This window comes from Oreochromis aureus, linkage group 14 (assembly GCF_013358895.1).
Source record: "Oreochromis aureus strain Israel breed Guangdong linkage group 14, ZZ_aureus, whole genome shotgun sequence".
In the NCBI taxonomy this organism is placed as follows: Eukaryota; Metazoa; Chordata; class Actinopteri; order Cichliformes; family Cichlidae; genus Oreochromis; species Oreochromis aureus.
In genome coordinates this window covers 3929812-3941443 of record NC_052955.1, presented here as the reverse complement: position 1 = coordinate 3941443, position 11632 = coordinate 3929812, and the positions used below count along the sequence as shown (strand labels likewise).

The 11632-nt window shown below is 40.7% G+C and overlaps 1 protein-coding gene across 1 annotated transcript; it reads left to right on the top strand.

Annotated features, from left to right (window-relative positions):
- Positions 1-5843: 5843 nt before the first annotated feature.
- Positions 5844-11423, top strand: LOC116321819 (ras-related protein ORAB-1-like). The gene is made up of 6 exons (XM_031741771.2): positions 5844-5958; positions 7571-7643; positions 7717-7812; positions 7945-8040; positions 8136-8267; positions 10603-11423. The coding sequence occupies exons 1-6, from the start codon at positions 5945-5947 to the stop codon at positions 10828-10830; spliced, it is 639 nt and encodes a 212-aa protein (XP_031597631.2). The 5' UTR covers positions 5844-5944; the 3' UTR covers positions 10831-11423.
- The last annotated feature ends 209 nt before the right edge of the window (positions 11424-11632 follow it).

The window sequence follows — 11632 nt, the reverse complement described above, 5'->3', positions numbered from 1 at the left end:
CAGAAGCTTAACAGAGGGATCTTTGAGTGTCATATTGCTTCCTGTGTGTGTTTGAAAGCAAGGCAGGGATAGGAGCTGACAGAAAGGAACTGCCTGTTATGTAAAACACACACACACACACACACACACACGTTTCTCACATACCTCTAGTCTGTGTGGACAGCTGGTGGGTTGGCGGGAAAACTGAGGAGCAGCTGTCACTGAGGAGAAAGAAAGGGAGAGAAGTAGGAGCGGTGGAGCGGGAGGGAGGTGGCTACATACACCAAGAGACGGAAAAAGACGAGAAGAACAGAAAAGACATCTGTATCTAGATTTCTATATCTAGATATGTAGAGAGAGAGGTAAAGACAAGCAAGATAAAGAGGAAAGATTGAAATGAAAGAAAACCCCACAAAGACGCGTCTAATCAAACGACCTTTAATTTCATGAATATTAAAATCATGAACTGAAACCCTGCAAACTCACACGCTCCTTCTGTCGGATTAACTGTTAAACTGGAGCTGATTTTAATTTTAGAAAACTCTTCTCTAATGTGGCCATTGTTTCTGAAAGTTCATGCTTAATTACATGAATACAAGTTCTTTGCTCAATATGTTGGGATACCTTTTTCTATATTATTGATTACATAATGAAATGATGTAACACAACTTCACAGACTAATTATAATTAGTCTTAATCTGCGTTGATCTCTCTACTACGGGCCTCTTTACACTTATGTCTGCATTTTTATTTGGTTAAATACGAACACAGTGATAGCAGAGGCGCTGCCACGTGTGTGGCCACAAAGACAGGACCAATGTGTTTATGTGGTACTTCAATGAAAGGTTTCAGTTAGTTAAGAGTGGGAGAAAAAAAACTTTCACGTTTGCAGTTTTGTTTTGTTATACAATATTTGAAATAAAACAAACAAACAAACAAAGCACTACATTTTTGGAAATATTTGTGGGCGTTTTCTTGTTTGTTTGGGTTTTTTGTACTACTTGAACACTAAAGTGGCCCTCACATGAGATGACAGTGCCAGCAGTGGCCCACAGCTCATTTCAGTTTCACACCCCTGCTGTAACATCATCACCTCCTGTGTCTAGACTTCTTTAGTTTGCAGCGGTTAATGTGAGGTTTGTTTTTTGTGGATGGAAAGCCTCGAAATCAGTTTTATTTACAGTTTCAGTTGCAAATTGAAGAAACAAAATTAAATTTAAAGTAGTGAATATTATGTAGCACAAAAGGAGTGTTTTAAAAACTTTATGGGATGACATAAATAACTGAACATTTAAAATTTGATCAATACCGAGTTGTTTCTTTTAGCAGTGGTTTGATCAGATCAGTGCAAATGTACTGTATATGGTCAACACTGCATAGACAGGCCCCCCTCACGCTCTGTTGCCATAATGAGGGTTTGGTTCACTCTTCAGTTTCAAGTGAGGTTAATTATATTGCCTAATTAGCCTCAGGGCTAACACACACACACACACATATGCAGGAGTCAGGGATTGCGGTAAAATAAGGGTGAATAGTAAAAAGCAGCTATTTATCCCCGCTCCCTCGGGTCTCCTGGGAGGCATGCTGATGGGAACAATGATCGGTTTAACTCCATCCACTGACCTGCACACATCACACACACAGCCTCACACACTCTTCATTCTGGCTCAAGACACATACACCCACACACACTCATTTTGGGAGATTTTTGCACGTCACTCTGCATGTTGACCACTTCAGTTGTTCCAGAAAGCTATCGGTACTTTTTCTGTTCATGTTTGTAACTCAGCAGCTGAGAAAATGAACATACAAAGCAAAGTGTAAAGAACACTGCTGGTGGGTTTTCCCTCTTATAAAAAGTCATTTGTAATTCTTATGTAGATTTCAGAAATGGCACAAAGTAACAGTGACAGGTTAACTGCCAACATGTTCTCATCACAGAGTTTAAATAGTGCATTTCTGTCAGAAGCTGCTGCTGTCACAGAAACTTTGAAAAAGGTGTCCTTGGCGTCACTGCCGCGAGTCGATATTAAGCCTTGGTTGTGTTCGATATTGCGGTCACTGCTTGCACAAACTATAATGCAAACTCAGCATAAAGATTTAGACTCGAGCTTGAGGCAAGTTTGACTCGCTTTAGTAGTTTCCTGATTGATGGAAGAATTGCAAAGTCATTAAATTATCATGAACCTTCTTGTTTTACCAAACAGCAGCATTTAACACCCTGAGAATAAGAATGAGCCAGCCATGTTGGCTTTTAACATGTGCCACAGGTCAAAGCACAGTCTTGGATTTTAATAAGTAAACCTTTGTGTCTCTTCATTTCTTGGTTTGGTGATGTTTTGGCTTTGACTCCAGCGATGAGAGTTTTGTGTGACTGACTTGGCCGACATTCTTGTTGTCACATCTTCTGTAGGAGTTGTAATGTAAGCTCTGCCAGACATAATATCTCAGGGTGAATTTTTGTTTTGTTGTGTAAAATGAAAGTTTTACATTAGCGCTGATTTTGAATGCAGGATAAAGATCCCAGACCAGCTTTCATAGACTAAAAACATCAGTAAATACAGTTTGTTTTGCACCCCGACCCAAAGCTTCGCCTCTCCTCTCCATCACTTTGTTTTCAAAGATTTCCCTTTCTTCTTCTTACTTGTCTCACGTTCCCACCCTTCCCCTTGCTTTCTAACCCTCCTTCTTTGTTATTTTCTTTCTCCCTTTATTTCTTCTCTTTCTCTTGGACCCTTCCCCCAGTTTTCCCACCTCGGTGCTCCATCGGGAGCACCACAAAGCCTGGTGCTGCCGTAGCAACCACCGCGCCACCGCCTCTGCCCCGGCAACAGGCCGTCGTCAGGGCTGCTGACCCTTGACCCCATCACAGCTGCTCACCCATCGCATATCCCTGGCTCTCTGCTCGCTCCCGTGACCAGGGGGTCACACACTATATCACTTTCACCAAAAAAACAGGACAAGACAAGAGAGTAGAGGAGAGGAGAGATGAGGAGATGAAGCAAGGACACAAGGAGAGAGGAGGTAAGGTGACCAGAAGAAGCGTGAATATTAAGAGTAGACATAGAAGGAAAACAAACTAAAAGAATCAAAGATATGAAATTAAATGAAGAAAGCAAAAGATAACACCTTAATAGATGTTAAATGGAGATAAAAGAGGAGCAGAGGAAAAAACAGATGAGGCAACAGGATGAGAGGACAGAAAAAGGAATAAGAGACCATCTTATGGTGGAACGCACACCAGCCCTGATGCTAATGCTCTGTCTCATCGCACTGCTCTGTCATCACCTTCCATCATCACTCATGTCAGTTACAAATCTGTAAAGTTTCATGACTGCTGTCTCGCAACGTTGTGATGCTATCATGTTGATATATCTGTCCACATACAGACAGGCAGACACAGACACATCTTCTAAAGTACTCTGAACCTTTTTAGATGCTCCTGCTATAGCAAGCAACAGCAGCCCCCCTGTTTGCCATTAAGACATTCACCAAAGAACAAAAGCACAAGGTGAAACCAAATGTATCTATTCTGTTGAAGGTTGTAACAAAAAACAAAGATTAGAGAAGACAGAGTGAAGAGAAGATATAAGGCACAGCGGAAGGAAATGAAAAGAGGAGGAGAAACAAGAAATCCAAGGATCAGGAAGGAAATGAAAAACAGTGAAATGCTACTCGTGTGTAAATCGACTTTGGGTTTCAGACAAAAATAAGTTATATTATTGTTATTATAAAGAGGACTGTAAGAAAAGAATAGGCATGATGAAAGGAAAGTGAGATTAGAGATAGTTAAGAAAAGAAAAGGATAAAAACTGATGATGAGCAGAAATAAAAGTAGAGAAGAAACCAACAGGAGAGAGGCGATGAAATGAGAACATGAGAAAAAGGAAAGCAGGAGCTGAAAGACTAAGAGGTTTACTTGGGTTAAAGACATAACATTTATGGATCTATCAAGCATTATGTGAAAGTTCAATTTATAAAACATTATAGAAAACAGTTTAATCCTCTAAATTTTCGCCTCTTTTTGAATTTTAACTCTACTGGTTCTACAAAGTGCTTACATCTCTCATTCATATTCATGAGCATGGCACACAAATGGTGACAGATTAGGCATTCACCTACCCTTTATGGTACTGAGTTTGTGTCTGTGTGTATTTGTCTGTGCAGAGAGTAATGAACCCACGGTGGTGTGTAGTCCTCCAAAAAACCCAGCGCAGCATGGATGATGCTGTGCGTAGGCTGGATGCTGATTGGTTGAAAAGTGGGCTGGAACAGGAAAAGGGACGACAGAAAAAATTCCCCCAACTGGAAGAAATATCAGAGAGTTAAAAAAACGCTTGACCATGTTTAAGCCATTTAAGCTGTTTTCACACCTGCTCTGCTGCCCTGCACAGATGACTGATGGAGCCAGGTTCAGCCGGGCACATGTAATAACATCATGTGTTTCCAGGAGTGAGGATGTGTCTGAAGCAGACTACATTCCCCCGTGTGCCACACGAGGAAAGAAAGCTGGTTACACCTCACACATTTTAGGCCTCTTTTTTCCTTTTTGGCAAAAGAAAATTAAAAAATAATCCAAATCACTTGTATCGTCCACCCTCTGCCATCACATACACGTCACAAAGGACATGTTTAGACTCTGTCTTGAAACGACTCCTGACAGTCAGGAGTTTGGAGGAGGATTAGAGGACAACCTACTGTATCATGTGAGTCATGGTCACTCCATATATATTTAATATTTAAGCTAAGAAGCATTGTGGTTGTTCTCTGATAACAAATTCGTTTGAACTGTTGTCTTGGACAGTATAAAGATGTTGTGGTTAGCACTGTTGCCTCACAGGAAAAAGGTCTGGGGCCTTTCTGTGTGGAGTCTGCATGTTCTCACCAAGTCTGTGTGGTTTCGCTCTGGGTACTCTGGCTTCCTCCCACAGTCCAAGACATGCATGGGATGAGGTTAATTGGTAATTCTGTTCAGGGTGTACCCTCCCTCTTGCCCTCTGACAGCTGGGATAGGCACAGACACCCCCACGACTCTGAATTGGATAAGTGGAAGAAGATGGATGGATGGACTACATTAGCAAAGACTCCTTAACAGAAATGAACCCTGTAAAGTGTCTCTGTGCCTCTGAGGGCAGCTGCCATGTTGCTTTTGGCTGTTTTTGGTTGGTTTCAGTAGAACTTCTTCTTATTGTTTGGGAAGCTCAGAGCTGCAGTTGGTACAGGAGTCACTGTCACTTTGATTCAAAATGAGTGCAGAGCAGAGGCACAGTTTCATGCAGCTCACCACAGCAACACAGCACAGTGGAAACAGCAAAGAAACCAGCTGAATGTTGAGACTTAAAAGTGAGTGAAAATGAATTTGCTACAGGACTGTGTAGATGTATTTATGTCTGTGTGTGTGTGTACATGTTTAGACATCTTTGTGAGGACAGAAAATTGGCATGCTACTATACTTGTGGGGACCAACAGTCACAAAATGCCTGTCCCCACGAGTTTGAAGGCATTTTTGAGGCTCAAAATGTGGTTGTAGTGTCAGGGTTACGGTTAGGTTTAGGCTTAGGGTCAGGATTAGGCATTCATTTTTGATGGTTAGGGTAAGCGGCTAGGGAAAGCATTATGTCAATTAGATGTACTCACTAAGATATGAAAACAAGTGTGTGTGTGTGTGTGTGTGTGTGTGTGTGTGTGTGTGTGTGTGTGTGTGTGTGTGTGTGTGTGTGTACCTTGGTTTTAGGTGCTGTCCTCAGTGTAACCTGAACTGGGCTTTATTAATAAATAATGCATCTGAACCAGTCAGCTCATCAGTCAGCTTTTGAGGCAGGCAGTTCTGGCTTATTCTGCCATTTGCCCTCCAAAGGGACAGAAACAGACGGAGCATCAGAGATTATCTGTGTGTTTTCAGACTCAGGATTCAGTTTCAGGTGTTTCTGGTTTTGTTGCGTCACCTGGGCCGACCTCGTTGATCATGAATCCTGAATAGTAAGTGTTGTTTCTTTCTCTGTGCACTGCATTACCGAGATGAAATGATCAGCTTGTAAGAAAATGACACCTGGTCTTTAACACTGGCTGCTGATGTGGAAAGTTGGGAGAAAATTTAAGCATGTGTAACCTGCCCGACCCTTGTTTTTAACCTTTGTTTTGTAACTAGAGATCAGTCATTATTCATTCTTGAAGTATGTCATTCTAAAGAGACATACAAGCCATTTTTATTGCTGAGGTGTCTAATTTGAGCTTATCAGTAAATTGTAAGTTGTGATGAACTAATGTTTTAGGTCCGTCCATAGATTTGCGGCATGTTTCTATCAATTTGTAGAAAAAATGCAAAAAGAGTAGATAGATGGAGGCATTCAGTTGTAGGTAATCTGCAATGGCTCACTAGGCCTCTGTGGCAGATGGGTATCGTAATTTTAGTGGTGCTCAACAGAACAAAGACAAATTGTAACTTCTCGCAGACAAGTGTGCTACAGAAGAAACCATACACAGAAAGACATTTGATCCCAGGTTAGAGTTTGCATCTGTGACTTATGTGTCCATAAACTATGTAATGCAGCAGCTAACCACTTTGGTTTAATGCTACTCATTCAGAAATACAACACAATAATTTGCATCTATCTAGTGTTACCAGGCAGCTGCTTTATTGCCAGCTTTGAGAAACAGCAGATGGTTTTGTTGTAATAATATCAACAACCTGGTTCCAGGAGGGCACAGTTTAAGCTGCAGCTCCAACATCTTACATGAAAATAAAACTGAATAGAAAACTGTGTAGTATTCACAGTCGATCAGAAAGCTTGCTCATTATTCATTAATTTGTATCTTTAATGGGTAAAAGTTAGACATTTAAAAAAAGGAGCACAAAAGGATCAGATGGTTCTTGGTGACGACCACGTTGTAACCTGTGATTGCACAAAATGATATTACTGGTGAAACATTGTGTCAGTATCTAAAACTAGTGACTGTGATAAACCATCCCTGATGAGCTAATGTCTGTTTAAGGTTCACACTTTCATTTCATTCCTGGTTCGAGCACTTCAAGCACTCTTTCTACCTTTTTTGTGTCTTGTAATCTTTTGCCTGTAAGGGTTTCCACAGTTACTTTGGTGCGTGAGTGAAAAACTGCCGTCCTTCTCCTGTTTTGCTTGTACTAACTGTGAGATTTTGTACCAGCTTGCAGAGAGAATTGAAGACGCAAGTCTTACAAGCAAACAGCACGAATGATTTTGCAACCTTCACACTGTGCACTCAACATTTAGTTCATATGAAGTTAAAGCAAAAAACAAAAATCTTCCAAATTCAGAGCATGAAACATTCAAAATATCCGATCAACCCTTGATTTTTGTTATAGGTGTAATAAAATCTGGTTGCAAGTGTGCCACCCTCTGCATTTGTTAAATTCATGTCAGCATTCAGAGCTGTATTTGATGTGTGTTATTTGCTAGCTGGCTTTCAACATTTGAATTATGCAGCTTTTTATGGCATTACATCATTTACATCTGAGATGGAACCTCTGTAGTGGTTCATTCAGTTATAGGACATTTATTTAATTTATTGCTTTAGTGATGCTAGTTTAATGCATGTCTTCCTTTCTTCCCAGTGACTACTTGTTCAAGCTTCTTCTCATCGGTGACTCTGGAGTTGGAAAGTCATGCCTGCTGCTGCGCTTTGCGGTAAGACTGTGCACACCTATGCACACAAAGACACGCTCACTTTCCCTTTTTAACACTTAACTGCTTGCTGCAGGATGACACCTACACCGAAAGCTACATCTCTACCATAGGGGTCGACTTCAAGATCAGGACCATTGACATGGATGGGAAAACTGTCAAGCTACAGATTGTAAGGAAAGGGCGAATCGGTTTTGTGAGGAAACAACATTAAGTTATTTTTCATGAAAGCATGAAAGTCTTAAAAAAAACTGTGTAATGTTAGCCTCAGCGCTATGTTACATGTGTGCATATACTCCTTCAGTGGGACACAGCAGGTCAAGAGAGGTTTCGAACCATCACCTCCAGCTACTACAGAGGAGCTCACGGCATCATCATTGTGTATGATGTCACTGAGCAGGTCAGTGTGTACGTCTTCATCATCATCTAAAAAGAAAAGCATTTGAACATGAACTCCAGACCTCCTGCTGCTTCGCTCTCTCTCTCTCTCCTCAGGAATCCTTTAACAATGTGAAGCAGTGGCTGGATGAAATAGATCGTTACGCCTGTGAAAACGTCTCCAGGCTGCTGGTGGGAAATAAGTCTGACCTCGTTAGTAAGAAAGTGGTGGATGCTGCCACTGCTCAGGTAACAGGCTACATGCAGCGAAGAGGCTTAACTTCAAATACTTATAAATAACTTTACACCTGTGGTTTTATTAAACATCATAAAACTAAGTGGAAGCTTAAAATGGGAGATAACATTTTTCTTTTCTTTCCAAAATAATTGTAGACATGAACACACTGGTATTTTGACATCATCACATACTGGTATTTCTGTCAGAAGGTTTTAGCATCGTGGACAAAGTGTCTTTTGCTTTGTGCTTAGACACACATACTGTGGCAGCACTGGGGGCTGGAAGCAAGTAGTCCAGTTAGGAGGATCGACAATCATTCCTAATGTTTCAGTAACACTAAAACCGGATGACAACCTCACTGTGACTAGTAAGAATGGGTGGTTGCCCTGTGACTGTGTGGAAATTTTTCACATTCAGCGAATGATTGCAAACAGTTGCTGCGACCACATGTTTGGCACTGGACCTCTAAACTTTAAACTGAAAGACAATGACAGAGTCGACCTATAAAACTCACAGCGACTGCAATCACTCTCAGGGAAATTGTTTAAGGTTGGCAAATAATTACCACCTCATTTATAAATGCAAACAGGTTACTAACACGCTGAAGTCCCTCTGACTGAGTCTGCACCAATGAGCACAAATTATCTGGGACAACTCAGCTGGTTTCAAACTGGGTATTTTCTGGGCAGGACTGCCTAGCACCTAAGTCATTTGGAGTTAGACTGCGGTGCCGCAGTAACTGTCTTACAATCTGTGGAGGAATTCTTGAGACTCCTTTCTTAATCTTGGTGTCGATCTAGCGGTAGAGCAGGCCATCTACTAATCAGAAGATATTACCTCTGATGGATTCTCTCCGAAGCATCCAATGGAGTATGAATGTGTGTGACTGTTAGATAGAAGGTGTTAACTTTGAAAAAGCATAGGAAAAAATGCTTGTATGAATGAGGCAAGTTGTATAAAGTGTGCACAATTAGAGCAGGAAAGCTCTTTATAAGAACCTGTCCATTTATCAGGTCTATGAGGTTCAGACTCAACTTTCAGTTTAAGTAGGTAATTTGTTAATCTGTCCATATACAGCAACAGATGAGTGATTTTCACTAATTTATCACATGTCACCATAATATTACAAACATATTGCATATATTTGCCACCTTAACCCCGTTCAATTACAAACTGATACAGACTGGCCCTATCTTACTGACTCTAAGGACCAGAGTCGATCTGAGGGGAGCAACTGACTGTGAGTCAGTCAGAAGGACTTCAGCGTGATAGTAACCTGTTGCAAACCTAGACTTGGACTATGAAGCAACCATTTGAAAGGATAGGAGATTGCAAGCTCATATATTTAAAAGTAGAATTGGAGGCAGAACCTTGAGCGTTCAGGCCCATCTTCTGTGTAACCAGCTCCCATTTTGGACGTGGGAAACAGAAATCTTCTCTACTTTCAGGATTAAGTTTAAAACTTTCCTTTTTCATCAAGTAGTTAGGGCTGGATCAGGTGACCCTGAATCCTCCCTTAGTTACACTTAATAGGTCATGCTGCTGGAGGCTTCCCATAATGCACTCAGTGTTTCTTCTTCACTGTGTTTACACATCACTCTGCATTTAATCAATAGTTATTATTAATCTCTGGCTTTGTCTTTCACCCTGTCTTCATCCCCACACCCCCAGGTGTGCCAGAGGTTGCTTCTTGTTAAAAGGAAGTTTGTCCTTCATCCCTACGGTCTTTACCTTACAATAAAAAGCACCTTGAGGAGACCGCTGTTGTGATTTGGATTGAATTGGTAGTCAGGTCCTTGACAGGGGCTTCTGCGGACCAGTGGGCATCTTGTACATACACCAGCAGCTTTGACAAACCGGCAGTATTTGAATGAAAACAGGCTCAGTGTTCTCAGTGCCAAATCTGGCCAGGCGATCATCGACTTTGTAGCTTTCATGTCTAAATTCCTTTGAAAAGTACGAGATGTAAACTTTTTCCACCACCACGAATTTATTTAATTTAGCTTGGAATTGCTCTGCAGCACACTCTGAAGGAAAGTAAAAGAACAAAATATCCCATGAATAATGCAGATTCATTCATTATCATCCATCACTATAGTTTCAAACTCCCAAGAGTAAAAAGAACTAACTACAATATTTAAATGTTGACTCATCAATAATTCAAGAGTCTGATTAGGGTTCTTTTTCAGAATGACTACTGGACTCGCTCTTAATCCAGGAGTACAAATTACATGTAATACTTTACTCTGGAATAGAATTTTAGAATTACAGTTGTTGCATTAAATGCTTTTAAACTGTGGTGTTTACACACTTGCTGCTTTTAATAAGACTTGACCCCATCCACAGGACCTGGCTTCGTCCCTGAAGATCCCGTTCTTGGAGACTAGTGCGAAGAGCTCTGATAACGTGGAGAGGGCGTTCCTTACCATGGCCTCTGAGATCCACAAACGTCTGGCCAGTGAAGGAGGGGGCATGGAGGACGAGTCAGCAGAGGCCAGGACCGCGAAGATCAACAGCGCTCCCCTGTGGCTGGGAGGGGAAAAACAGACGCAGGAGGCCAATAACTGCTGCTGAGGTGGAAACATAAGCACAAATATTTATTACTTGATGAGACAGATGTGTCATTTGAAAAAGACCCAGCTGTCTGGTTTAAGGACTCATTAACTGTGTGTTACAGGCACATTGGCATATTTTTGACATTTATGACTTTGTGAGAAAAAGACATTTTTGACTTGACTACGATATATTTTTGAGCTTGGTACTTTTGAATGAAATGGAGGTAGACTTTTTTTCCTTTTACAGTTATGTTAATTTATTTTAAACAATGAGAAATGAACAACAAGAAAAAAAATGGAAGTAAAACTAAATAAAAAGAAAGCTATAGCACATTATAATAAACTATGACCAAACCATGACCATTTTTGACAACTCAGAGAACTCAGCCAAAGGAACAAACAGGGTGGGGTCTATCCAAGTGTAGGTGACATGATTGGGAAATACAGAGAGGACCGCTCTCGTGAATAGCAATAGGTGAATGTTAATTAGCAGCCACACAGTCTGGGAAGAGTTTTAGCTTTCTTTAATTATCTGATATAAGCAACCTGACTGTATGATTTAAGTTTCTATAAATGCCTCATTTCTGTTAACCAGTACTTGTTGTGTTTTGCTTGGTGTTTGTTTATGTCAATAAAGATATCTGAAGTTGGTCTTTTTTGCTGAAAATATAAAGAGATAGTGAAATTCTTAAGATGATATTAAAAGAAAGCCTGATCCTGATCTGCGTGATTAAAGTTAGAGCATGATTATTTCATGGTTTAAATGAACTAATCTTGGTGGTTTGACTGAGACAGGAGATCATGAAAATGCACAAATATCA

Excerpts from the sequence above, each read along its gene's own strand:
- LOC116321819 (XM_031741771.2), top strand. Across the intron at positions 7,644-7,716 it reads GCCTGCTGCTGCGCTTTGCG|GATGACACCTACACCGAAAG; the intron begins GTAAGACTGTGC and ends TGCTTGCTGCAG. Across the intron at positions 8,041-8,135 it reads TGTATGATGTCACTGAGCAG|GAATCCTTTAACAATGTGAA; the intron begins GTCAGTGTGTAC and ends CTCTCTCCTCAG.